A 24294-nucleotide genomic window follows, 5' to 3' on the forward strand; every position below is an offset into this window, starting at 1 on the left:
GAAAGAAAGGATAAGCTTAAAACTTCCCCGTAGAAGTGGTTCAATCTTAATTTAGGAGCTTTCGTGACTGCAGGAATTATTCTTTGGTTATTTTCGGTTAAGTCACGTCTAAAAATAAAATAATAAATTAAAATAACATATTACGACGTTTCGATTGCAACACAAGCAATCATCATCAGGTATAAAAGAAATAGCAACAAAAAATCTAACTAGAAAACTATAGACAGACATATAGACGTGACTTAACCGAAAAGAACCAAAGAATAATTCCTGCAGTCACGAAAGCTCCTAAATTAAGATTGAACCACTTCTACGGGGAAGTTTTAAGCTTATCCTTTTTCTTTCTGGCTATTTGTTCTCTCTGCCTGTGTCCTCTCTTTGGAATTTTCACACTTAAAATTCTAACTTAGCAAATTTTGAAACACGTAATCAACCAGGCTATGCGTTAATTGTGTGTTAACCGACTCTCTGTGTTGTATTACATCACATTTCGATATTTTGCTGGGTTATTTAATTTTCGTGTGCCTGTCTCCTAGTTTTCAATTTTGCGTGCGCGTTCCACATTGTCATCTTACTTGCAGCAGCAGCAGCAGTACGTTGGCGTACACTCATTGATATGCTAATTCTCTCTGCCCCCTCCCTCTCTCCATTCTCGCCCCCCCTCTCTATATTTAAGGGACCGTCATAGAGACAACCCCTCTCTTTGTGCCGATGTGTGTCCTCTCTCTGTGTGCCGTTGTGATGTCTGTCTGCTTGTATGTCTGTCTATAGTTTTCTAGTTAGATTTTTTGTTGCCATTTCTTTTATACCTGATGATGATTGCTTGTGTTGCAATCGAAACGTCGTAATATGTTATTTTAATTTATTATTTTATTTTTAGACGTGACTTAACCGAAAAGAACCAAAGAATAATTCCTGCAGTCACGAAAGCTCCTAAATTAAGATATACTGTGCATGTTAAATCAAACATGAATATGCACGTGGATTTTGTGAAAACGGTCTCCTGAGTGCATATTTCTCATTTCACACGTCTCTGTATTATCAGTGGCTCTTCTCACATCCACCTACATTCACACCCTTTGCCTAGCAAGTTCACCTCACTGCGTGTATCTATTTTTGTCCACGTTCCTTTGATCTCACTACCGTTCATTGCTGTCTTTTGGCTACGTTGAATGCGTGGGCGCCAAAGGTACTGATTTGTCTCGAGACCCCACTGGGCTAGCACCCTCACAAGAACCACCGTCGCAGGATTACTGCGTGTTTATGCCAATGACACAAGTGACCGAGTTAATCTGAAAACCTTCCCACGATTTGAAATTTCCTTTGTAAGTGGGCACCTCAGTGGGCCGAGATGTCCACGTGGAATACATTTATAATGGTAAGGAAACAACAACTTGGGCTACCAGCAGATCGTGCTGCAGGCAAATAATCAAAATGCCTTGCAAGAGAAATATTTTTTTGTGTTTAGTTCGTTGTCCTTCCCCCGCACATACGATTAGCACAGTTGGCTATGTACGGTGCGAAATAAGTTCAACATATTTCCATAATCAGCCCGGGAGAGCAATGAACACATGTTCTGGACCATTTATCCTGAACTCGAGTTCGATGAAGAGCCACCGATAACGACGTCAGGGGTGATTGATATCTGAAGCAGTCCCCCCACGTGTATAAAAATTCATGATTTAGCTGGGAAAAAAAAGTTATATATGTAAAGGACTGCAGATCTTGGGCAATTGTTGTACTGACAAACTACCTTCCAGCTTGTCTGCAGTTGTGAGATGCAATTTACATGAGCGACCACGCTATGTAAAACTAAAACCATTTTGTCAAATCTATCCTGATATGTGCTTGACGTAATTCCAAACAGAGGGGCGCTAACCGCTGGGCCTACCGCGAGTGGCTATGTTTCAGCCGTTTAAACCCCGCGGCTACGCCGCTGGCAACTGACCGCGTGGGTTCACCGAGGCCGTCACCGTGCGTTTCCCGGCAGCCGGGCTCATCATCATGGAGAGCTCGAACTCCCTGAGCAAGGCGACGAGTGCGGCCGTGCCTACGGAGGGCCACTACGTGGTGGTGGTCGTGGGCATCGTGCTGCTCATCGTGCTGGTGCTCGTCCTCATCGTCGTCTTCCTCTACCGCCAGCGGCAGCGCAAGGACAAGGGGCACGACGTGCCGGCCGTGTCCTACACGCCCGCGCTGCGCGTCGTCAACGGGGAGCCCCCGACGCTCGCAGGTGTGGCTGCGAGCCGATGAAATCTCAGAGCAATCGAAACTGTAGATACAACTACGTATTTTTCTTCTTCTTGGTTCTTTCGGTAAAGTCACGTAGAAGGGAAATAATAAAATAATAAAAATAAAACATGATAAAATAATTCTCACGACGTTTCGGCCACAACGCAAGCAGCCGTCCTCAGGTGAAGAACAGGTCTGTCGGAAAGACAGCGTATAAATGAATTTCCGACAGACCTGTTCTTCACCTGAGGACGGCTGCTTGCGTTGTGGCCGAAACGTCGTGAGAATTATTTTATTATGTTTTATTTTTATTATTTTATTATTTCCCTTCTACGTGACTTTACTGAAAGAACCAAGAAGATGAATCCCTGCAGTCACGAAAGCTTTAAATCGAAACTACATATTTTTTTTATTTTACCAAGTTGGAGCAGGGGTGCAGCGGTTAGCACACTGGACGATGAACCCATCAACCTGAGTTTGAGTCGTGGTGATGTGGAGTGATATCTAAACTGAATTATTAAACTTGAAACTATTTTTATTTTACCAGGTAAGGCCCACTGAGCTATAGAGCTATTTTTCAGATGCGACATGGCTATCACAAATGATAGCTCAACGAAGTGGCATATCGTGTGGAATTTAATAGCACCAAATACTGGTGATGTTGATTAAAAATGTGGAAGGGAAAAACCGGGGGACTCGGATAAATATCCACGCGACCAGGGGAAGAGAGAGAGACATGCAAACTCCAAATATACAGGCGTCAGGGTCGGGATCGAACCCACAACCTCCTGTATACCAGGCGAGGTAATTAATAGTTTGCCACCGCGGCATCCCCAATCGATGGGCCTTCACCGAGCATTTACTGAGCCACACCAATCATCGCGGTGAAGTACGGTCAAACAACCCCCAACAACAACCTGCACCGTGTGGGGGGAGGCCCTCATCCAGCAGCAGTGGATGGACAATAAGGTGCTGCTGGTAGTTGTCACCGGCAATAACGATTTTTATTGTAAAATATCTGAGAGGTATTCATTCAACTGGAAATAGTTGACCTTGGAATACTTTAACTTTGCTCGATTCAAGGAACCGATGGACTACCTGTTACACCTCCAATCGTGCTGTTTGTTGTTGGTTGCTTGCCATTTTAGCCCTTTACACCTGTGCACAGCAACCGTCATCAAACTTAACATGCCTAATGTCAACAAATTCTTAATTTTTAGACAATTTCTTTAGTTTCCCGTATGTCGGCACACCGTAGGATGGCTGCTCCCTCTAGTGGGCACATGGCGTTTGCAAACAGAGGTCATGTGACTACCAAAGCTCGTGTGGTCTGTAGACCAATCATTGTTGATCAGAGACACCTTTCAACGCTTTTCAACAAACGTTGTTTCCATTGCCTAAATAGAACTCCATCACTCAATTCCGAGTGTCACATCAGGTGACCCCAAAATTGTCCTCGTATATCATGGCCTTGAAGTGATGCCACCACGGTGAAATGGTTTGCACACTGGACTGGATTTGCAATCCAGAGCTCGCCGATTCAAGGGCGCGGCAGTTGAAACAACGGTGGAAGTTTCTTAAGCCCCCCCCCCCACGTATGGTGGGGTAATATATTGGCATATCTACATCTTCCATGGCATTTGCCCAGTGGAGAAGAGTAGGCTAAAAAATATATACTTTCCAGAGGGGCTCTCTGGAGCTCCCTCTAGTGTAGGCCCTTCCGCCTGCAGGAGTGTAAGCAGGCAATTGCAGGGATGCACCTTTACATTTTTATACCATACTGTGCGATTGCACGTAGAATAAGTCACAAACTCCTAATTTTTTACCTGAAAGGTGACAATTTTCATAACCACGGTGCTATTGCTGTTACGTTGCAGTGGACCAGACTGCGCCCAATGGACACGGACGACATTACTTCTCAAACCCCAGCTACCACACGCTGTCTCAGAGCAGCAGCCCGCCACCTCTGATGCCCAACAACTTGAGCAGAGGCGTCAACGCCAAGGTGACTCAGGCTCGCTTATTTTTAGCGAGCACCTGTCCCGAGACGAAACGTTTTCTCACGGAAAATGTTTCCACCCGTATCTGCCGCACGACCGTCGTCAACACGGAATGAGATTGGCGAGCGGTTGTTTTTTTCACGTGGGAAAGTCAATTTTTTTCTCTTTTTTCTGGGCACAGGTAAAAAGCTATTGGGCAAAAAAATTGCACATTTTCGATGGGGGGGGACATGGTTTTTGCAAAAAATGCTTACAAAACAATCCAAAAACAATTGTGCACGGTTATGTTTCGTATGGCAAGGTCGCGCATCGACACAGTGCAACCAGCGAAACGAATGCCAGCGCAAGGCCGGTAGAACGGGCATCACGTGTAAAAAGTCTTGGGTGCAAAACAGCACTGAGGTCGACAACATTGGACAAAAAAACCCCATGTATAACTCAAAGTCTGCGAAGCAGAGTGATCAATTGCACGTACATGTCAAAGAAATCTGAAAATGTCCATGTGTTTTTTTTACATGGCTAATTTTTCTTGTTCCCACTTTAAGAGTTACACCGAATGAAACAAATAAGCTTGTTTTGTGGTATTCTTTTGGTCTTTCGGTAAAGTCACTTAGATAAGTTCAAAGAAAATACCAAAAAACGACGACGTTTCGATTGCAACACAAGCGTTCGTCATCAGCCCCTCTTCCTGATGACGACCGCTTGTGTTGAGATCGAAACGTCGTAGTTGTTTGTTACTTTTTGTTATTTTCTTTGAACCTATCTACGTGACTTTACCGAAAGACCCAAAGAATATTAATTCCTGCAATCACAAAAGCTTTAAGTCTTGTTTTGTGGCTCACATGAGCTGTCTACTGCCAATGTGGATACACTGACGTGATGTACTTGCAATCCAGCAAGTTGTCTGTTCAATTTAATCTCCCTTCCTGTCAGTTTAAATAATAGGCACGTTTGTTAAAGCTCCCCCCTCGCTTCTGTTTACCCAACTGTGTACAAATAGCTACGCCGCTAAGAGGTAGATGCTCCCACCTCATGCACGACGTCTGGCCAGCATGAAAGAGTAGCCCCAAATACCCTCCGGGCTGCCAGTGAATGTTGCTCGACAAAATTACCACGCCACGTTTGGCTTCTATATAACCTCACTTCTCGTCAAGGAGCGCAAACCATCACGCAAACAGCGGCCTTTGGATAACCACTGAACAAAGGCATTCACTGCATCGCACGCTTTCAGATGCGCTTCTGCATCTGAAAATAATCTTTCGATGTTAGGAAGCCACTGGAGTAATGCACTTTAAAATCTAGATTGAAAACTCACTTTTTTGACTGTTGTGTTTAATTTATTGTCATTCCCCCACACCTCCGATTAGTGCGGTTGGCAGCTACGTACGGTGCGAAAGAAGTTCAGCATACACATGCACGTATAGTGTAACATAGTTCCCGCTTGTGTTCCTGCAGCACTATGTGGGCTTGAAAAACCACGAGCAGAAGCGCGGTGCATGCGGGATCAGCCACACCGCCACACTGCCAGCCGACTGGAAGCGCGAACGCCATGCCAACGACATGGGTACGCATTCGAGTACGTACACGCACGCACACTCGTGCAGGGGTTAACACTCAGCCAATCGCTACCGCTCACTTGTCTCCGCAATCGGTATGCATGTGCAGTTTTTTTTTACAGAAGTGGAATTTTCTCTGTAGGTTTGTTTGGAATGGAAACGAGGTATGGCCATGGAAGATCACTAAAAGGTATTATGGACACCACATTGTATCTATATGGTGATTCGCCAGTCGTGTTGACGTGCTGATCTATTTTTAAATTGCCCTAAATATGGCGGACATCAGAAGCCAAGCACGTGTTTGGGCCTGGTTCACGCCTTGGTCACCACCAGGGTTAGTCAGGTGTTAGAGCCATAAAACTGCAAAGTGGCCAGGAGATGACAATGCTGAGTGTCTCACCCTCTCGTATGCATAAGTTTTCTCCGGATACTCTGGTTCCCTCTCAGTTTCCAAACACTCATTAATGTAATGTAATCAAACATTCCAATGCAGCACCCTCATGAAATAATTTCCAAACTATTAAAGGTTTCCTGAATAAAGAGTTGACGTTTTATATAAATATCTCTTGGTTTTAAAATAATGTATGCAAAATATCCCTTAATTTGTAAGAATGTCAATGCAAATTTTCATCTAGACCTTGGAATTATTACTTTTTTATTGATGGAAGAGGGATCTACTCTGTCGTTGATTTCACCGAATTCCTGTTTCATCGCTGAGAACTGAATTATCACCCACCTTCGCACCACTGCCAACCATTCAAATTGAATTCCCTTCAGTGCAGCAGGTGCTTTGCATACACATATTACATTGTTCTGTTACACAAAGTTCATGTCACAGTATCACAGATAAGAGACCCTGGGTCATATTCCCAGTGGCTCATCCACAAATCCGCAGTCCATTTTGCGTCCTGGGGGAGCGAGGCGGCGGTGCAGCAGGTTAGCGCACTCGGCTACAAACCTGATGACACGGTTTCAGCTCTGACTAATTTGTCGAGGTATGGTCTTAACGACGTACTGAGGCCTTCATCCAGCAGTGAATTAGAATAGTTATTTTGACTGGAGGAATCCGCTGAGCTATGAAGCTCTTTTTCACAGATGTCCAGTATGGGTGGGTCAGACAGTTACAACTTAAATAATACAAAAAAACATAGTGCAAAATATAGATATAAATATAAAAATAAATACTTGTGATTTATCTAGATTGGGCAAGGCAGCAAAAACAACAACAACAAAACAGTCCCATAACACACCAAGACAACACACAGTCCCTCAATAAAATGGCACATTAACGTTGAACTATCGATACACAGGCAGTGATCAAAGTTTCCAAATGACATTTGCAAACGCGACTTCATCCAGTGGATATGAGACGGCGCCGCTCTCTCGTTTATGCCCCTAACCCCCGCCACTCGCCAGACGTGCTGAACGAAGCGGGCTGCAGTGCCAGCAACGCGTCCCTGAACAGCGAGAACCCGTACGCCACCATCAAGGACCTGCCAGGCACCGAGAGCAACTATGTGGAGATGCGTTCGCCGGGGCACAGCGAGCCGGCGGGGGGCGGTGCTGCTCTGTGCGCCCATGCAGCGTCCGCCATGGCCAGCAGCAACGTCTATGAACCTGGTAAGCGCCAACCCCCCCAAAGCCCCGACTAAATACTACAGGGGACAAAACCCTTTTTAAATCCTTTAAATTAAGTTTGCTTGCTTGCTTGCGTGCTTGCTTGCTTGCTTACGACCGTGCAAATCTTTCGGTCGTTTTTAACCCACTTCCCGTGATCCAATCGAGCTGACATTTTCCACACAGACTCGTTGTGCGTGACAATTAATTTTCGTGAAAACATTTTTCCAAAATTTTACACTGTTTAGGGGGAAATAAATAAATAATTATTCCCAATTGCTTAATGCTGGCAGACAATCATCTGACCCATAGGTGGCAGCCATCTCAAGCCAGAGGACGAGAGGACTCTAGCCGCCACGCATATAAAGGATTTAGAGTGAAAAACTTTGTTTTTACGGGTTAATTTTTTCCCATTGACACATCCGAACCACACCAGGGATGTGCCGAGCCAAACACACAGATGCTTTGTGAGGCCATAATTTTTCACGCTTTGGTTCTGGGTCTGCACGGAAAGTAGCCAGTGGAAAACCCACACCTGTGCCATGACGGCCCTGAGCTGGCACGGCTTGGATGTTTTGATGGAAAGGGGGATTTGCGTCAATAGCTCATGCTTGCAGCATAGCTGCACTTGATTCTAGAGATTATCATTGTAATTAAAATACGTTTTGACATTAGCAGAATGCAGATGGGCAGTGGCAATTGTTTAAATGGTGTCACGGTTGGTCATTTTACTCTTGTTAAGGTTTTAAGCCACGTTCACTATAACGTTGAAACGTTATTAATACAAAAAAAGTAAGCATTTGAATACAAAAAGTGATTTCCTGCTATATTGCACCTTTCTTATAACAAATGTCTCAGAGCATAGTTTTTTATATCTAGGTAACTTGCTGAATGTATTTCACAAGTAGTCCTGTGCTATCACCTTGTGCAGATTGTTCTCTACCACAGTTTTGAATGAACACTTCATCTTATAACATGACACCAATGTCTCCAATTGAATAAAACTGGGGGGGGGGAAATATTCGGTAAAGTCACGTAGGTATAAAATAAAATTTAATCACGACTTTTCGGGCGCAACACAAGCGTCCATCATCAGGTGGGACAACCACAGCAAGAAACAATTGCTGAAGTGGGCTGAAATGTTTCTTGCTGTGGTTGTCCCACCTGATGACGGACGCTTGTGTTGCGCCCAAAACGTCGTGATTTAATTAAATTTTATACCTACGTGACTTTACCGAAAGAACCAAAGAGTATGGATCGCTGCAGTCACGAAAAGTTCAAATCTAGAGGGAAAACATTCGTTTAAAGTGTGCAAAAGCAACATACAAAGCAAAGTGAATCATTTCTACCGAAAGCGCGGTCAACTGACTGTACCGCGCACTGCCGCTCGCAGAGCCCACCATGACGCTGCCCGGTACATACGGCAACGTCGGAGCATTCGGACAGAGCCCGTACGACCTCCCAAGAAACAGCCACATCCCCGGCCACTACGACCTCCTGCCGGCCCGTCTGAGCCCCTCCTCGTCTCCCTGCTCCTCGCCCGTTCACGTCGAGTCCTCTCCCGAGGACGACGGCGGCGGCGGCGGGGGGGGCGGCAAGTCGTGACTCGTGGCTCCACCGCATCACGGACCTAGACACGGGTCGGGGGGTCCAGCGGGCCACTGTGCTGCCGGCAAAAATTTGAAAAGCGACGGTGCCCCCCCCCCCCCGCCTTTGACTCAAAGTGAGATGTCATCGGGCAAGGAGTGCTGAACGAATGTAAATTCTCTTAACGTGTTCTTGTTTTTTTCTCGCCCGTACCTCGCCCCCCCCCTGCCCTGTCCAAGTATGAACTCTAAAAAAAATTTAGAATTTAAAATATTCCTGAAAATCTGGATTGATCATTCCCTTTCTGTAATATGAATTGCCAGCATTGCAAAATTATATTTTTCCAAACACGTACAAGTACATTGTACAATGTGAGAAGTGCTTGAATGGTGTTCACTTCAAGTAGAGGGGCTGTATAAGAATACGTGCTGTGGAATTTCTTAAATGAGGAGTTTTTTTGACCCGCTATCAGATACAGGCAACGAGTATTACGTTCATTTTGTTTTTAAGTTATGACGGCTTATCGAACAAAGTCAACGTAATGGCGGTTTGATAATGTAAAAGTGCAGAGACCTGAAGCTGTTGCACAGGAGAGTAATTCTCATGATAATTGGGTAATAATTCTGGATGTAGTGAAGTGAGACAGGAATTGCTGTTCAGCGTATCGTAGTTGCTACATAAAACACCATTAGGGACCGTTACATTTGTCTTTCAGTGAGGAAAAGTAGCACAGTGGGTGGCGCATGGCCCTATGAAAACCCTGCCAACCTGATTTTGTTTTATTCTCGGCTACAGCTATCATCAATGGAGAGTGATATCTGCACGGGTCCCAGATATAAAATCCCCCCGTTCGTATGTATGTATATTGAACTTCTTTCGTACGGTACAGAGCCAACCATGCTAATCGGAGCACTGAACAATGTGAAGCATGGTCAAACAAGCCCAGACGACCGACATGGCGTGGACAGGCCTTCATCCAGCAGCGGATCGGCAGAGGGTTGTAAATTGTTATTATGATTTATACTTTTCAAGCTTTAGGAAAAATCCAGCAATCTGTTCACATGAATTAAACAGAAAGTCAACACTTAATCAAAACTCCTTCTGTTCCTCGCCGGTGGAGACATGCAGCCTCTTCACCGTTATGAGGAATAAAGTTAAGGATATTTTAGTTTGCGTTTTAGTCATGTCTAGCGGCATATGTCACACGTGACCAGATCTTTGCACGTAGAGGTTCATCTTGCAAGGCACAACAAGGTACTTTTGTGAAAGTCATGTTTTAAAAGGGATGATGTGTTCATGAAGTCCCAGCTCTTGCTAAAGAGATTCACGCTAAAGTTAAAGCAGCGAATAAAACCAAGGGAAAAGAAAATCGGAAGGATAAAAAGCAAAACAACAAATAAAGAAATGAAGGTCTATATTTAATTAGCCAAAGAACTGAGGGTGCAGAGTTTGTTTCTGTGTAGGAACATCCTTGTATTATTACAGTCGCCACATTTATTGTACGGAGCTTTGCTTTTAAAGGTTTCCCTACTTAAAGCATTCTGCTTGCTCTGCATGTTGGACCATATTGTAATGGGTCGCTTGAAACTATAGGCTTAACAAAGTGTTACTTTGCCTGACGACTGTAGCATATAAACATTTAAAAGGCGAGGTCAGACCTCCATCTCTATAACTCTTTCAATATAAGCCAGAAATCAAAATTTTCGCGTTTGCAGTGATCTTTGTAAATTGTAAATACTGTACTGTAATGATGAACGTAGACTATTTTGGAGAATGGAAACCTTACATCGCAAACGGATTGATACACGGTGCATGATGTGTGATTGTTCCACTTTTCCGAGTTAATACCCGTATTTTTTATGTGTATGTGGTTTTGTATTATGATTATCATGATTTTTTTTTAAGTTACATTAGCTTTTGTATTTTTTACCATGGCAGTGTGGATGTGCGCATGCTACTTCACATCATTCCTCAAGCTTTGGTCCCAATTCTAGTTATCTGCTTGTATGAATTTGCTTCAGAGTTCACAGTGCATTTTTAGTATATTCCCCCCCCCCCCCCCAAATATTACATCTCATCCTATATGGTGGATTAGCATTACGGTACATATATATATTCAATAAGAGGCATAACTTCATATTTTTGTAAACACAATTCCTACACAGTATTTACCAGCATTAAGTCAACTAGCTTTGTCATGAATTTTGCATCATATCTGTAACGTCCTCAAAACAGATACTACATGCCTTGTAAAAAAAGATACAGCATTGCATTATTGTTTTTTATTCCATAAATAATTGTAAAAAAAAAGTCTCAGTTGCTGGGTAACTGGAAACACTATTTTTTAATATTTTTAAGCATGTCTCGTGTTCTTATTTCCACAGTCATCCGTACGTTTTGTAGAATATAACCAAGGAGACCACGGTTTCTCTTGTAGAAGCCAAATGTTCATACCCTCACAGACCTCTTCGTTTCAGCGCTGGATCAATTACTTGCTGCCTGTCCGTAAACCGGCCGGGTGGCTAAGCGGTAGCTGGAGAGCACGTGGCTCGCAGTGCAAAGGTCACCATTCAAATACTGGTCGGAGGTTGACTTGGCCTGTTTATCCCGCTGTGGTCGAATAAGTACCACTTTGAGTGGGAAGTCAACAGTGGTTGTCCTCTGGATATACTTTGCCCCATCATGTTAATTTGAGAATTGCCACCACAGGCTCCCCGGGCTGTAAACAGGAGAGGAGTACCGCCTCAAGACTCATTTGAGCAAGAAATCACAATTTATTTCGTCTGTGAACACGACAAATGCGTACTCACTTCAACTGTGCAGTTGTACGGCAAGGTGAGACAAAGTGAAATTTGCCTAATTTTAACTCCAGAATGCTGTGCTGGGACACTAAACAAGTCACTGCCAATAAAGCACTGTCCATTTAGGGGAGCGGTTCTTGAGGCTGGCATGTGGCCACAGGACTGGTGACATCAGAATAGCAGAGGTGGGACAAAGTCATTGTTATGCAAGTCCAAGTCGAGTCGCAAGTCATCAAATTCATGACTCGAGTCTGACTCGAGTCCAAGTCACATGACTCGAGTCCACATCTCATAGGTGGGACAAAGTCATTGTTATGCAAGTCCAAGTCGAGTCGCAAGTCATCAAATTCATGACTCGAGTCTGACTCGAGTCCAAGTCACATGACTCGAGTCCACACCTCTGCAGAATAGTATACACTTCATCTTATTTTGCAATCTTGTCGGCCAGTAATTGTCTGGAATATTATTCCAGACGGTTAATTCAGGTGACGAGGCAAGGGACATAGGTGTTTGCTTCTATGTTAAATGGGGGGAACGTCCTCTACAACTGATGTGCCATACAGCCGCCAGTCATTTCAGTATAAACAAACCGCTGGCCATTCATTAGTGATTACATATACAGTTCCTGAATATAACTTGATGTACTAACACACGTTCAAAGAGCTCGCAAACCAGCCACCTTGATGAGCATGTAATTGACCATTATTTCCATTAGTCCTATTTACGTAATCTAAAAACTACAGTCCAATATCATATGGATGATATTGGTCGCGAAAGCCTACGTGGTAAACTAAAAACTGCAGCACTTGTATATCCTGTAAATTAGGATCCCATTGTACGAATTAGATAGGATATATGCGACGCATTGAAGTTAATTTAATTGGTAATGGGGGAGTCAACCCAGCTATGGGATGGGGTTATTATAATCTGCTCCGCTCACAAAGGGGGTTGCATGCTGCGTCTTGTAATTGTCTCAGGAAAGCATTGCATTCTTAGCAAATGGAAGCGCTATCACATTAATCCAATGTTGCGTTGCTTTGGCCCTTTAGTATTTTCCCCCGGTAGGATTCAAGAAGCAAATTTTTTTTTTAATGTTTGCACTCAAATTATACTTTTTTTTCTCCATGAGAGTGAAGATTTACTTACTGGATGCCAGTGACGGTGCATAGGAAAGAACCTCGCAAAGAGCTGCAGAGTGCATGTGAGGTTTGCGAAACAATATTCTTCAACACAGGCAGGTTATAGCCATGTATACAGTAGATCTAAAGTCCAGATAATTTCACATGAAAGCATGGCAACTAACACAAACTGATTAAGACTAACTTAAGGCGAACATAAACCATTTAACGTTCTAAATTACCAGTCAGGAATTTCGATTTAAAGCTTTCGTGACTACAGGGATTCATCTTCTTGGTTCTTTCGGTACCGTAAGAACCAAGAAGACAGTCAGGAATTCTTGAACTCCTATTATCTAGCTATATATGATATATGTATTTTAACTTTCTTTGTTAATTCCGACACATTTTATCGGGACCCAAATTGCAGAGGTTTGGGAGTGTGATCAATCGCCCCTTGCCACATGGAGAAAATGTTCATACTCACTGCATTTTCATAGCTCTATATTCAGTGCATTCCACATGCAACGTGTGACAACCTTGTACTGAGAGTCATCACGAAAAATGTGGCCCACTCAAATGAGACTTGAGTCGAGGAATGTAGTTTTAATAAACTGTAGACTTCACCATCAGTTATTTCAGACATTGGCTTTTAGAAAGTGTTTTTGTTCTTCCGTAAGGAGTAAAAACCATCGTGCGGTACTTTTTGTTACGTGTACGTTTGAGTACATGCTATTGAAAACTGAAAGCTTAGCGCATCCTCTACCACATACATTTGAGTTTTGAAACCAATGGCTATGTTTCCATTGATAGATAAGATTTTATTATGAAATGCCCAGTCAATTAAAGAGTTTACCGAGTACACAGTATTAAGAAACATAAAATAGCAATGCATCTTACGTGTAGTCATATGTAAACATGGTAGAATTGAATAAGTAACCTAGTTTTTATTTCACATTCACAGAGATCCTCTTCATCCATTAAGATCTCAAACTTTTTTCGAGAAAAAGGTTAAAGTTCTCTTGTGTTTTATTGTCCAGGTATGCATACACGACCTATACTGTAATTTCTGCTGAAATAAAAAATGAGTATACAAATATTCTTGTACATCATGAATGAGCTCAAGCAAAGGTTTTCGGAATTTCTCTTTTTTTTACTATTCTTTTTTACGCATATGTTGTTAAAATACATGTTTGTGTGAAAGTGATGGATAACAACACGCTTCCATACGTCACATTCAGAAGAATATCCATTCATGGTTAACTATGGCTCATTAGTTTATTTCATGCAATGGCAGCTAAAGAGAAACACGCGTCATACGTGCCAATACATTTACACGCTTTCAAATAGATCATCTGAAAATGCCAAGATGAGTAATCGCTGACTCGAGATTACTGTTTTAACCGTACAATTGCATTTTGTTAATATGTAATATAAGCTACATTATGTGCCAATAAAGTTGATGTATGCTAAGCGTTGTGACTCGTCTTATTTCGTTGTGCCTTTAAACGATGTGTAGCGTCAATTCTCAACTGAATTATATTTGTACAACTTCCACAGTTGGTATCTGCTAAAATACATGTACTAAGGCAGTGTTCATTGTTTAAAAAATTAACCCGTAAAAGCAAAGTTTTTCACTATAAATCCTTTATATGCGTGTTCAATGGGCCACAACCCAGCCCACATTGGTCTTTGAAACGGGCGGCTAGAGTCCTCTCGTCTTCTGGCTTGAGATGGCTGCCACCTATGGGTCAGATGATTGCCTGCCACCATTAAGCAATTGGTAATTAAATCTAATTTTTTTTTGCTAAAAAGTGTAAAATCTTGGAAAAAAAATTTCACGAAAATAAATTGTCACGCACAACGAGTCTGTGTAAAATGTCAGCTCGATTGGATCACGGGAAGTGGGTTAAAAAACGACCGAAAGATTTGCACGGTCGTAAGCGCGCAAGCAAGTGAACTTTAAAAATAATCTAAATCGCCTAAATTTTTTAAAAATATAAAATGACTTCTGAGAAAATGTATATTCATATCACGTACAGGTTTAACTTAGTAATTACTGCACATATGCTATATACATGCACTAACAGCAGGGCTGTCATAACATTTTTGGAACGGGTATTAAACGTACAAAATATAAATGTGATTTTCTGCTCAATGTGAGCATCGAAGTGGTGCTCATCTTCCGTTTACAGCCCTGAGCCAGTGATGGAAGTTCCACGTTCCTATGGTGGGGGCGAGTTCTTCCATAGGACAACTATCGTTGACTTATCCAATGTAGTTTTCATTTTACTTACCCCAGAATGATGATGGGCTAAGTCATCTCCCAACCAAAAAACTTTCAATTGTGAGCCACTCACTCTACTGCTCCAGCCACCTGGCCAGACATACAATACATCGGCTTACAAGTCATTTAACTATACAATAATCAATTACTGTAACTAGTACCAGTGATATTAATCTAGAATTATAATACATTTCTTCTGCATGTGAATGTCTTAATATATACCTTATTTTGCAGAAGTTTTATGAGCAGATCATTATTTGTAAAATATTTCGTTCACCTCCTCAATGTACTGTGCATATAGAATTTCATCTGCTGATGATTGTCTTGAGAGCATAATAAACCTGAGCAGATGAGCACCAGTTGACATCCTCTCCCTGGAACCCACGTGCTTTTTTGCATGCAGGAGCAATTAACTTTCATAAGCAATGTGAATGTGATAGGCATTTAGTTATAACATCTGGCAAACCAGCAGTGTGTGTTAGTATTCCCGACTGTGCTGATGAGGCCGACATCTGAAAAACTGGCCCAGAGTTTACGGGTTTAAACAAATGCCAATAGTTAACATAAGTCTGAAAGGTTAATAGGCCCATCAACTTTTTCTTTTAATGTTTGTATAAATATGAACGAAATGTGAATTACACGATGCATTCCTAAATAATTTGATCAAAAAATTTACGTAGAGAAGGAGAGGGCACATTATAAGATAAGTAAACAATATAAATGATTCCGATACAAACTTTTAACCAGGCCACGATATCCTGCAAGACACTCCTCTCGAATTCAATTACTGCATAGAACCGACAGAGTGCAAGAATGGAATAAGTTGCGTGCTTAATTTTATCTGGAACAGTCTGGAATGCTGTTCTGGGAACTACTTTGGAATACTGTTGTTGAAATATTGTGGCGTGTGACATACATCTCACTTTCTTTAATGAAAACCACACAGAGCATAAGGGTGAGTCCATGGATCTAAAGTTGAGGAACCTGGTCATAGGATTGTGGAAATACCGCATAGTGCACAATACTATAGGATGATGAGGATACATGCTTATGTACTCTAGTGGTCGTGCCATATGTCCATAATCCCTCCTCAAAGCCAACCTGGCAGCATTCCGAAGAAGACATCTGCTGCATCGGCTTACATAGATGGCTCTCGAACCGGCAGGTACTGGGTAACTGGTAAAAAGCAAGAATATTCAACTCAAAGCCATCCAAAAACATCATGGAAGCCTCTAAATATTATCTGCTCATACATGGCACACAGAAACATATTTTCAACGGTTTAACATTTCAAAATTTGAAGCAGTTTGATTAAATCTGTATTTTTATACACTCCGTTAAAATAGCCAATCGCAACATAAGATAAGTAATATTATAAAATGTAAACACGCTTTAATGAAATGTACCGTACTAGTAATGGAAAAACTCCAGGAAGTGGCCCCGAAGCTTGCCATAACGTAAGGGACCATGGTGATTTACAGCCAACGTGAGTTGAGCGTGGACAATTATACCCAAGCCGAAACATAACATCAAAAATATGTTTAAAAATATATATACTTATTTTTTATGATAGAATATAGTATTGTCATCAGTATGACATAAGTATACCAAGTTTGCAGTCGATACCACATTGAGAAGTGGGTTAAAATTTAGTTACAAGATTTGAGGATACAATGACAGAGTTAATAAAAAGCGTGTAATAATTAGCATGAATTCTACCCATTTTAAGTGTACAGTATTTAATTTCCTGTATATGTCCCATAATAAAACCGGTATTATGGCAAAGCAATACAGACATAATTCATGGTCCGTAATTGTTATGCATTGCTTTGTGTCATGCTTCATAAGCATTACAGGCTGCTTACACTTTCAGATTCAACAATGTTTACTTTTCATGACAGATCATTTTGTTTTACACTGCATCCATCATAATTAAAATATCTTACACGTACTTGCTGCGTTCTACATTCATACTCAAAATAACATTACTGCATTTGCTCAATGCCTGTCACGCTAAAATTTTTTTGGCAATTTCATATTTTAACCATGACATATATAGGATAACGCCTTTTATAAATGACAATGTGGGGGAACAATCTCGCAGAGCCTATTATCCAGTGCATATAATCGTGGGCAATTGGAAGAATTTGGCTGTGAATAATGAGGTTGGTGGACCCAATGGCACTCACAAACAACAGAAATCACGGGAAATAGGGTAGCAGCTAAAAGGTTCTTCTGGATTGCAATGCTTTCCTCGTTTTGTGCTAAGTCGACTAGCGTTTTTAGATTAGAACTGGCTTTCACTCTTTGGTTCTTTCGGTAAAGTCACATATAAAGATAAAATAATAAATTAAATACTAGCATACGACGTTTCGATTGCAACACAAACAATCATCATCAGGTATAAATGAAATAGAAACACAAATCTAGTATATTTCGATTTAAAGCTTTCGTGACTGCAGGGATTCATCTTCTTGGTTCTTTCGGTAAAGTCACGTAGAATGGAAATAATAAAATAATAAAAATAAAACATAATAAAATAATTCTCACGACGTTTCGGCCACAACGCAAGCAGCCGTCCTCAGGTGAAGAACAGGTCTGTTGATAAGACAGACTCTGTCTTATCGACAAACCTGTTCTTCTCGCAGAGCCTATCATCCAGACAGACTGTCTTATCGACAGACCTGTTCTTCACCTGAGGACGGCTGCTTGCGTTGTGGCCGAAACGTTGTGAGAATTATTTTATTATGTTTTAAATCTAGTATACTTAGAAATGTAATGTAATACAACAGAGAGTCGGATAACATAATAGTCAACACCCTACCTGGTTGATTACGTTCTTCCTGAGAATGCTAAGTTTGAGAGAGAGATAAAACACAGAACCAGAGACATATAGACAGACATATAAGTAGAGACAGATATCACAGAGATACATAGAGAGAGAGACATACATAGGCACACAGAGAAACCACGCCTCTGTGTTTAAGTATGCATAACTTCACTCTGATATCAATCCTGAAGCTGTGTAATATTCACCAAATGCTTAATTATATCTGTGGCTATTGCACTCAAGTCTCTGTCTACATCGATGCTAATAAAATATTCCCCTGCTGCGGGAGGTTCCAGTGTGGCCAGCTGAGAGTGCAGAAGTTCTGGAGACATGAAGTGTCCTTGTCTTTGTTGCAGTCTCCTTCTGATCGTCTCTGCTGAAGCATGGAGATGCACAAATAAGACCTCAAGCTCCGTCTCCCGTTTGTCCGTTGTGCCATTTGCGAGTATTCCTCTATAGGCTTTCTTGAGTGCAGAGCACGCCAGGATTACATTCCCACCACCTCCAGCAGTTTCCCTTAGTTCATCAGAAAAACAATTCATCAGCGCGGAGAAGGTGAATGCAGGCGGTGTGCTAAGAAGGTGATCGCTGTGAAAATGTGTGCATCATTTAGAATAGCGGCATTAATATGTACGTGTAAGCATATATTGTGACTGTAACCATCATTACAAGAAAAATAATTACCCATCTCACCTTAGAAAACTGTGCAATGACATCAGCCAAGGGAACCTGTCCTATAAAAATACATTCCATGTGCCAAAAAACATTTTAAAAATAAATGCATACAAATACAGAACGTACCTACAAAAACTATCTATTTATACGCTACAATAAAATAATTATTTAGGTGTTTATTTTCAAAATGATTCTTACAATTTCATTATGTTTTTTTGTATGCATCGAAATATGTCATGCATGTCGCTGCAAGTTGACAGCAATTAAATATCAGGTGGAATTGGTCAACCTTTTCGCAAACATCTTTAAGTGGTAAACTGTACTTTCAAGCTGTGCCGATACAGGCACAATGTGAAGCTCTAAGTTCACTGGAATTAGCATTTGGACTATAAAATAATGTTAATTTGTGGTGTTTACTTTTGTAAAAAAATATGTACTTTTAAGAACGTTTTCACTACCTATGCATTTTATGTTTTTAAACCTCATGTAATTTGCATTAAGACAATTTTTTTACTGGAGTGAAATTCAGATCATATGTGTACCGTATGTTTAACAATGTATTATCTTAACATCCTTACCTCATCTGTGAGAGATATGCCTTTTTGCATTTTATCTTTGTTGCACTGTGGATGAAAATCATCAGCATCCAGAAACTTCCAATTCATCTGCAACGAAGAAGCATTATCCATTAATTGGGTGTCTCTCAGATCCTGAAATCATATACCCAGGAGAGCCCAACTGAGTCTCAAGGCTCTCTTTCAAGTGGGTCCTGCCAAGTTTTTGTTGCTGCTTTGCGTAATCCCAATTAAATAATATGCACATAATTCTTCAGTAATGGGGAAGTATGGGCAATACCGGTTACAGTTATTTTTTTTGTATTAGTTACGGATGTAAACTGGAGAACCTTGAAAAAAACACTAATGCAGAGCATAGAGAGAACATACAAACGGCACACTGAAATGTACCCAGGTCTGGAATCAAACCCAGGGTCAATTCTTGGTGAGGAACACATGCTACTACTGCGGCATCCTATATTTAGAGCGCTACAGGCTTGGGCCTAGAAATGTGAGGCCGTGGTCGACCAAGAAAAACCTGTATTGATAACCCTGTTTTTGCTTGCACAAGGCTCAAAATGGGACAAAATCGCAAGAATTGCCGGGGAGAGAAAGAGAGAGAGCCCTGTGGTGTAAGACAATCTCAGAGCCAACCCTCGGAACAAGGAAAGACAGAAACAGAGCGAAATTTTGCAATCTTCACTCAAATGCGTACCGCATTGCAACATGTTTCAGTATTAATGAGCACTGCTCTCCGCCCGTTTTGCACAAGTTGAAATGGTAAATTATGGAACTTGTGACTGCGGTCGATGATTTAACTATTCGTAAAGGAGCAACATATGGTAGAGGTAATTTAGATTAAATGGACGTCTGCAGTTAGTGGTAGACTACAAACAACACCTAAAGACAAGATTCTGTCTTTACATACATGAGACTGTAAGCACACTTCAATTCTGAATTCTTATAGCAATTGACATGACTCATACCGTGTGAACAAGGGAAGGTAATGTAACATGTAATTGATGTCGTACATCTTTTACACGTATATTGCTTAATGGTGCATGGTGGAGTGTTCACTGCTTATAACTGAAAGGTTAATAGTTCTATTGAAAAAAAATTCAATTCCTTTTTATCCCTTTCTTTTATGTTTTAGTGCTGCTTTATACTGGGTAATTGAAGGTTCAATTTAATACCTTAAAGGTTAATTTAAGGCCCTTTCTGATTTTGGGAGATTGAAAAGTAAAAACCCAGTAGTAATATTAGAAAAATGTGAAGCCCTGGTCACTGGAAAGCCATCTAAAAGTAATTTTGTTGCATAAACCATTGGTTTTACATGACGGTTATTTTACCTTTTCAGAAAGCGTGTTTCCAATCGTCGACCTATGCAAGAAAAACGGCCATGAACATCGTCAGTAAATGTTAAGATGTAAAACGTCCGATATACATTACAATATCAGCAAAGAATTATGCCTCCTATAAACATTTGACTGTGGCCAAGAGATGGCAGTGTTGAGTGTCACCCTCATGTCTACGCATGGTGAGATTTCTCACCAAGCATTTCCCTTCCACACAAAGCCACCCGTTTCTAATCACACTGGCCAACCATTCCAATGCAGGACCGTCATGAACACTGTATTGTGACTGGACAACAGGCGACTTCAACATAAACACCATACAAGACTTCATTGCACCATACAGAGCATACACTACTGGTACTTCATATACAAAGACAAGACGCATGAGATGTTCATGTAAATCTGTCCTGACATTAGGGACTTTAATTGGATTCCGGCCACATTGATCCTGGGGTTGTCCTTGGATCAATTTGTATGTGGCGTGACCGTGGCGCAACACGACAGTGAGGATACCACGTGCTTGATCGTCTTCCCCGTTTGCTGAAATGTCAACTAAAACATTTGCAACTGATATAATTGCAAATCGGCTTACCTTAGACCAGGGGTCTGCAACCGGCGGATACGGAGCCGCATGAGGCTCTGTAAGGACTGCTTCGTGATAGTTATTTATAAAGGACTGTACCTTGGACATGATGCTTTTTTTTCCACCGAATTCTAGAAAAAATGGCTCTTCTTGTAATCTTTGGTTGCCGACCCCTGCATTAGACCCACAATGCCATTACTGAAATTGTCATTACAACCAAGACAGCTGAAATGACACGACAGCGAGCAACGATGGGCCATGTAGCCTGCAAAGGCTCTTGGTGTGTCCAGCATTCACGCCAGTCCGCCTTTGTCTCCTCGGTGCTGATGCTCACGCACCGCACCAGGCTGGTACACATTCACGTAGGTAAAAACATGAAATTAAAATTAATAAAAAATAAAATAATAATTTATTTTAAAAATTTCTTTTTTTACCTACGTGACTTTACCGAAAAAACTAAAGAGTATGAATCCTTGCAGTTACGAAAGCTTCAAATCTAGAATTGGTACACATTCCGATTGAAAGCTTTCGTGACTGCAGGGATTCATCTTCTTGGTTCTTTCGGTAAAGTCACGTAGAAGGGAAGTAATAAAATAAAAATAAAACATAATAAAATAATTCTCACGTTTCGGCCACAACGCAAGCAGCCGTCCTCAGGTGAAGAACATGTCTGTCGATAATACTGTCTTATCGACAGACGTGTACTTCCCTTCTACGTGACTTTACCGAAAGAACCAAGAAGATGGTACACATTCGTTTAAGGCTGAGTCGACCTAGGCTTGGGGGCCCATGACCGGTTCAGGTATCACCCACCACTGATACTAGCAGTGGAATAAAAAACACAACACAGGCTTCCGCGTTGACAGCGCAGTGCACTAACCACTGCGCCACCGCTCCCCACACATCTGCACACACAATTCGCCAAATCCCAGGACTCTCCCTGTACAGATTTATCCGCGAATGGTCGATGTCTTAATTAGAGTCAGTAACCACCGCCTGTTTTACAGGCCTGAGGCAGTGGTGGCAAATGCCATATTCCCATAACAGGGCCGAGTCCCACAGCACAACCTCTGTTAAAACTTCACCACAAAGTGATATTAATTGTATCGATCCCCGGTGGGATGATGGGCTGAGTCAACCCTCCCCCCCCCACACAGTTTGAGCTCGCAAATCTGCTACCAGACTGCTTTACGTCCGTCTCGATCTGTCCGCATGAGCCGTGATGTGTGTCAAGGAAGCAACGCAAATAAACAAACGCACAACGAACGCCTCTTACTTTCCGCATCCACACACCCCCATGAGAACCACAATCATCGTTGAACTGCAGCCCCCATGCGATAATTTTATTCGCAGCAACGTCAAGCAACCGCGTGCTTCCGCAAACGTCGTAGCAGCGCGCGTCATGTGACCGCGGCATTAGGGGTCGTCCTTGAATGACGTCACGCACCTAGGGGTGGGGTGGGGGGTTATTTGTGACGATATGTGACGATGTGTGACGGTGAGAAATGTGACGTCACATCAACATGCGAAACTTTCAATAAATATATACAACACGTTCCAGTTAATTAAATATAATTTAAATAAATGTTTTCTCCTACAACATCAGAGTGCAGCGCCACATTAAATACGCACTACAATGACAATAGCTTAAAGCGATTTGAAGCATGTTTTATTTGGGGGGGGGGGGCAGAGCTTTGTGACGTCATATTTTAGGGGGGGGGGGTCTGACTTTTTGTGACGCCGTGTGACGAGGGGGGGGTCCAAAATCGTCCAAAATTGCGTGACGTCATTTATGGACGTCCCCTTAGCATAGTGGGCTCGAGCTCACTGCCTCCACGCCACCACCAACACCCACCCTCCAATGAAGCCCTCGGCAGCGGCGGCAACAGCATCCACTGCGTTGGTGATGGGAGTGCAAACAACAAGAAGCGACATGAAATAGCACAGCGAATATATTTGCAATGGAAGGCTTCAATGTTAACCGTTGGCAAGGATATTCAAGATGATTCTACATTTACATGAACACGTAAAGAGCTTAACACAATAGTCAATTACAACGTGGCCTTAACAGAAAAAAATATAATATATGTAACAGGCGACATTCGGGAAAATGGAAAATAGAATGTGCTGAACGTCCACTATTTTATTTATTTATTTAAAAATCCACTTATTAAAGAGTGTCAATTGCCCTTTTGCACCACTGGCAACGAAGGAGCATCACTAAACAATAAGGGCAATTATATATGTAGTGCAAAAGTTAGTTTCATAATGTAAGCCACGTTTTTTTTTCGTTTATTCAGTATTTTTAGCACATTCGCCTTGCAATGCAGAAGTTGCCATACTCCTACCTTCGCATCTGTCCACCCGACATATAAATCACTGCTGATCCACCACAGTCCATCGGGAGGTGGCGTGTGGTGGGATAAAGTGTGGGAACTCACAAATCTTCTGATACATCTGTTCAACGTTGATCAGGAGGCTACAAATATTCGAGAGGTGCTCTCCAGAGCTCCCTCTAGCACCAACAGCAGCGTGAGCAACTGGTACATTCAATATTGAGCACGGGGTGCTTTGTCGTTTGGGGCCGTCCATAAATGACGTCACGCGATTTTGGATGATTTTGACGCCCCCGCCCCTCGTCACAAAAATAAAACATGCTTCAAATCGCTTTAAACTATTGTCATTGGCGTGCGTATTTAATGTGGCGCTGCACTCTGATGTTGTAGGAGTGTTGTTTTCACAATTATTTAAAGTTGCGCATTTTGATGTGACGTCACATTTCTCAACCCCCCCCCACCTCGTCACACATTGTTACAAATGTCTGACCCCCCCCCCCCCTAGGTGCGTGACGTCATTTATGGACGGCCCCTTTGAATCATTCTTTAGGGTGTGGGGGAGAGGGGGCTTTCTGGGTACGTGGGTAGTAACCACCGTTCCCGGAGAAAATCTACGGGGTACTAGGGGAGGAAAGATGCAGGGGACCCGGCGGAAGAGGATGTTGCATTCTTTATTAACAAGGCTTTATCCATCTTCTCGGTTCTTTCGGTAAAGTCACGTAGAATGGAAATAATAAAATAATAAAAATAAAGCATTATAAAATAA

General features: G+C 42.0%; 2 protein-coding genes across 4 annotated transcripts in view; one reads left to right on the top strand and one right to left on the bottom strand.

Moving 5' to 3' along the window:
* MEGF10 (multiple EGF like domains 10) overlaps positions 1-14588 on the top strand; it is a 106229-nt gene extending 91641 nt beyond the window's left edge. The window contains exons 19-24 of one of the 2 annotated variants that reach the window (XM_078599926.1): positions 1991-2233; positions 4110-4237; positions 5688-5808; positions 5931-5978; positions 7205-7408; positions 8799-14588. In XM_078599926.1, coding sequence (XP_078456052.1) covers positions 1991-2233; positions 4110-4237; positions 5688-5808; positions 5931-5978; positions 7205-7408; positions 8799-9010 — 956 coding nt within the window. In that variant the 3' untranslated portion in view covers positions 9011-14588. The remainder of the gene's footprint in view (positions 1-1990; positions 2234-4109; positions 4238-5687; positions 5809-5930; positions 5979-7204; positions 7409-8798) is intronic. The other variant, XM_078599927.1, reaches the window with a different exon arrangement.
* IDNK (IDNK gluconokinase) lies at positions 14168-22608 on the bottom strand. Of its 2 annotated transcripts, XM_078599930.1 has the most exons (6): positions 22469-22554; positions 21202-21539; positions 20604-20634; positions 19279-19365; positions 18719-18759; positions 14168-18541 (listed from the first exon to the last, which is right to left on the bottom strand). In XM_078599930.1, exons 2-6 carry the CDS (start codon positions 21240-21242, stop codon positions 18205-18207), a joined length of 537 nt encoding a protein of 178 aa, XP_078456056.1. In that variant the 5' UTR covers positions 21243-21539; positions 22469-22554; the 3' UTR covers positions 14168-18204. The 2 variants fall into 2 exon arrangements, with proteins under 2 accessions (XP_078456056.1, XP_078456054.1); XM_078599928.1 differs by lacking the exon at positions 21202-21539 and having other exon boundaries at positions 22469-22608.
* Between the last annotated feature and the right edge of the window lie 1686 nt (positions 22609-24294).

Source organism: Lampetra planeri, chromosome 13 (assembly GCF_965212315.1).
Source record: "Lampetra planeri chromosome 13, kcLamPlan1.2.h2, whole genome shotgun sequence".
Taxonomy (NCBI): domain Eukaryota; kingdom Metazoa; phylum Chordata; class Hyperoartia; order Petromyzontiformes; family Petromyzontidae; genus Lampetra; species Lampetra planeri.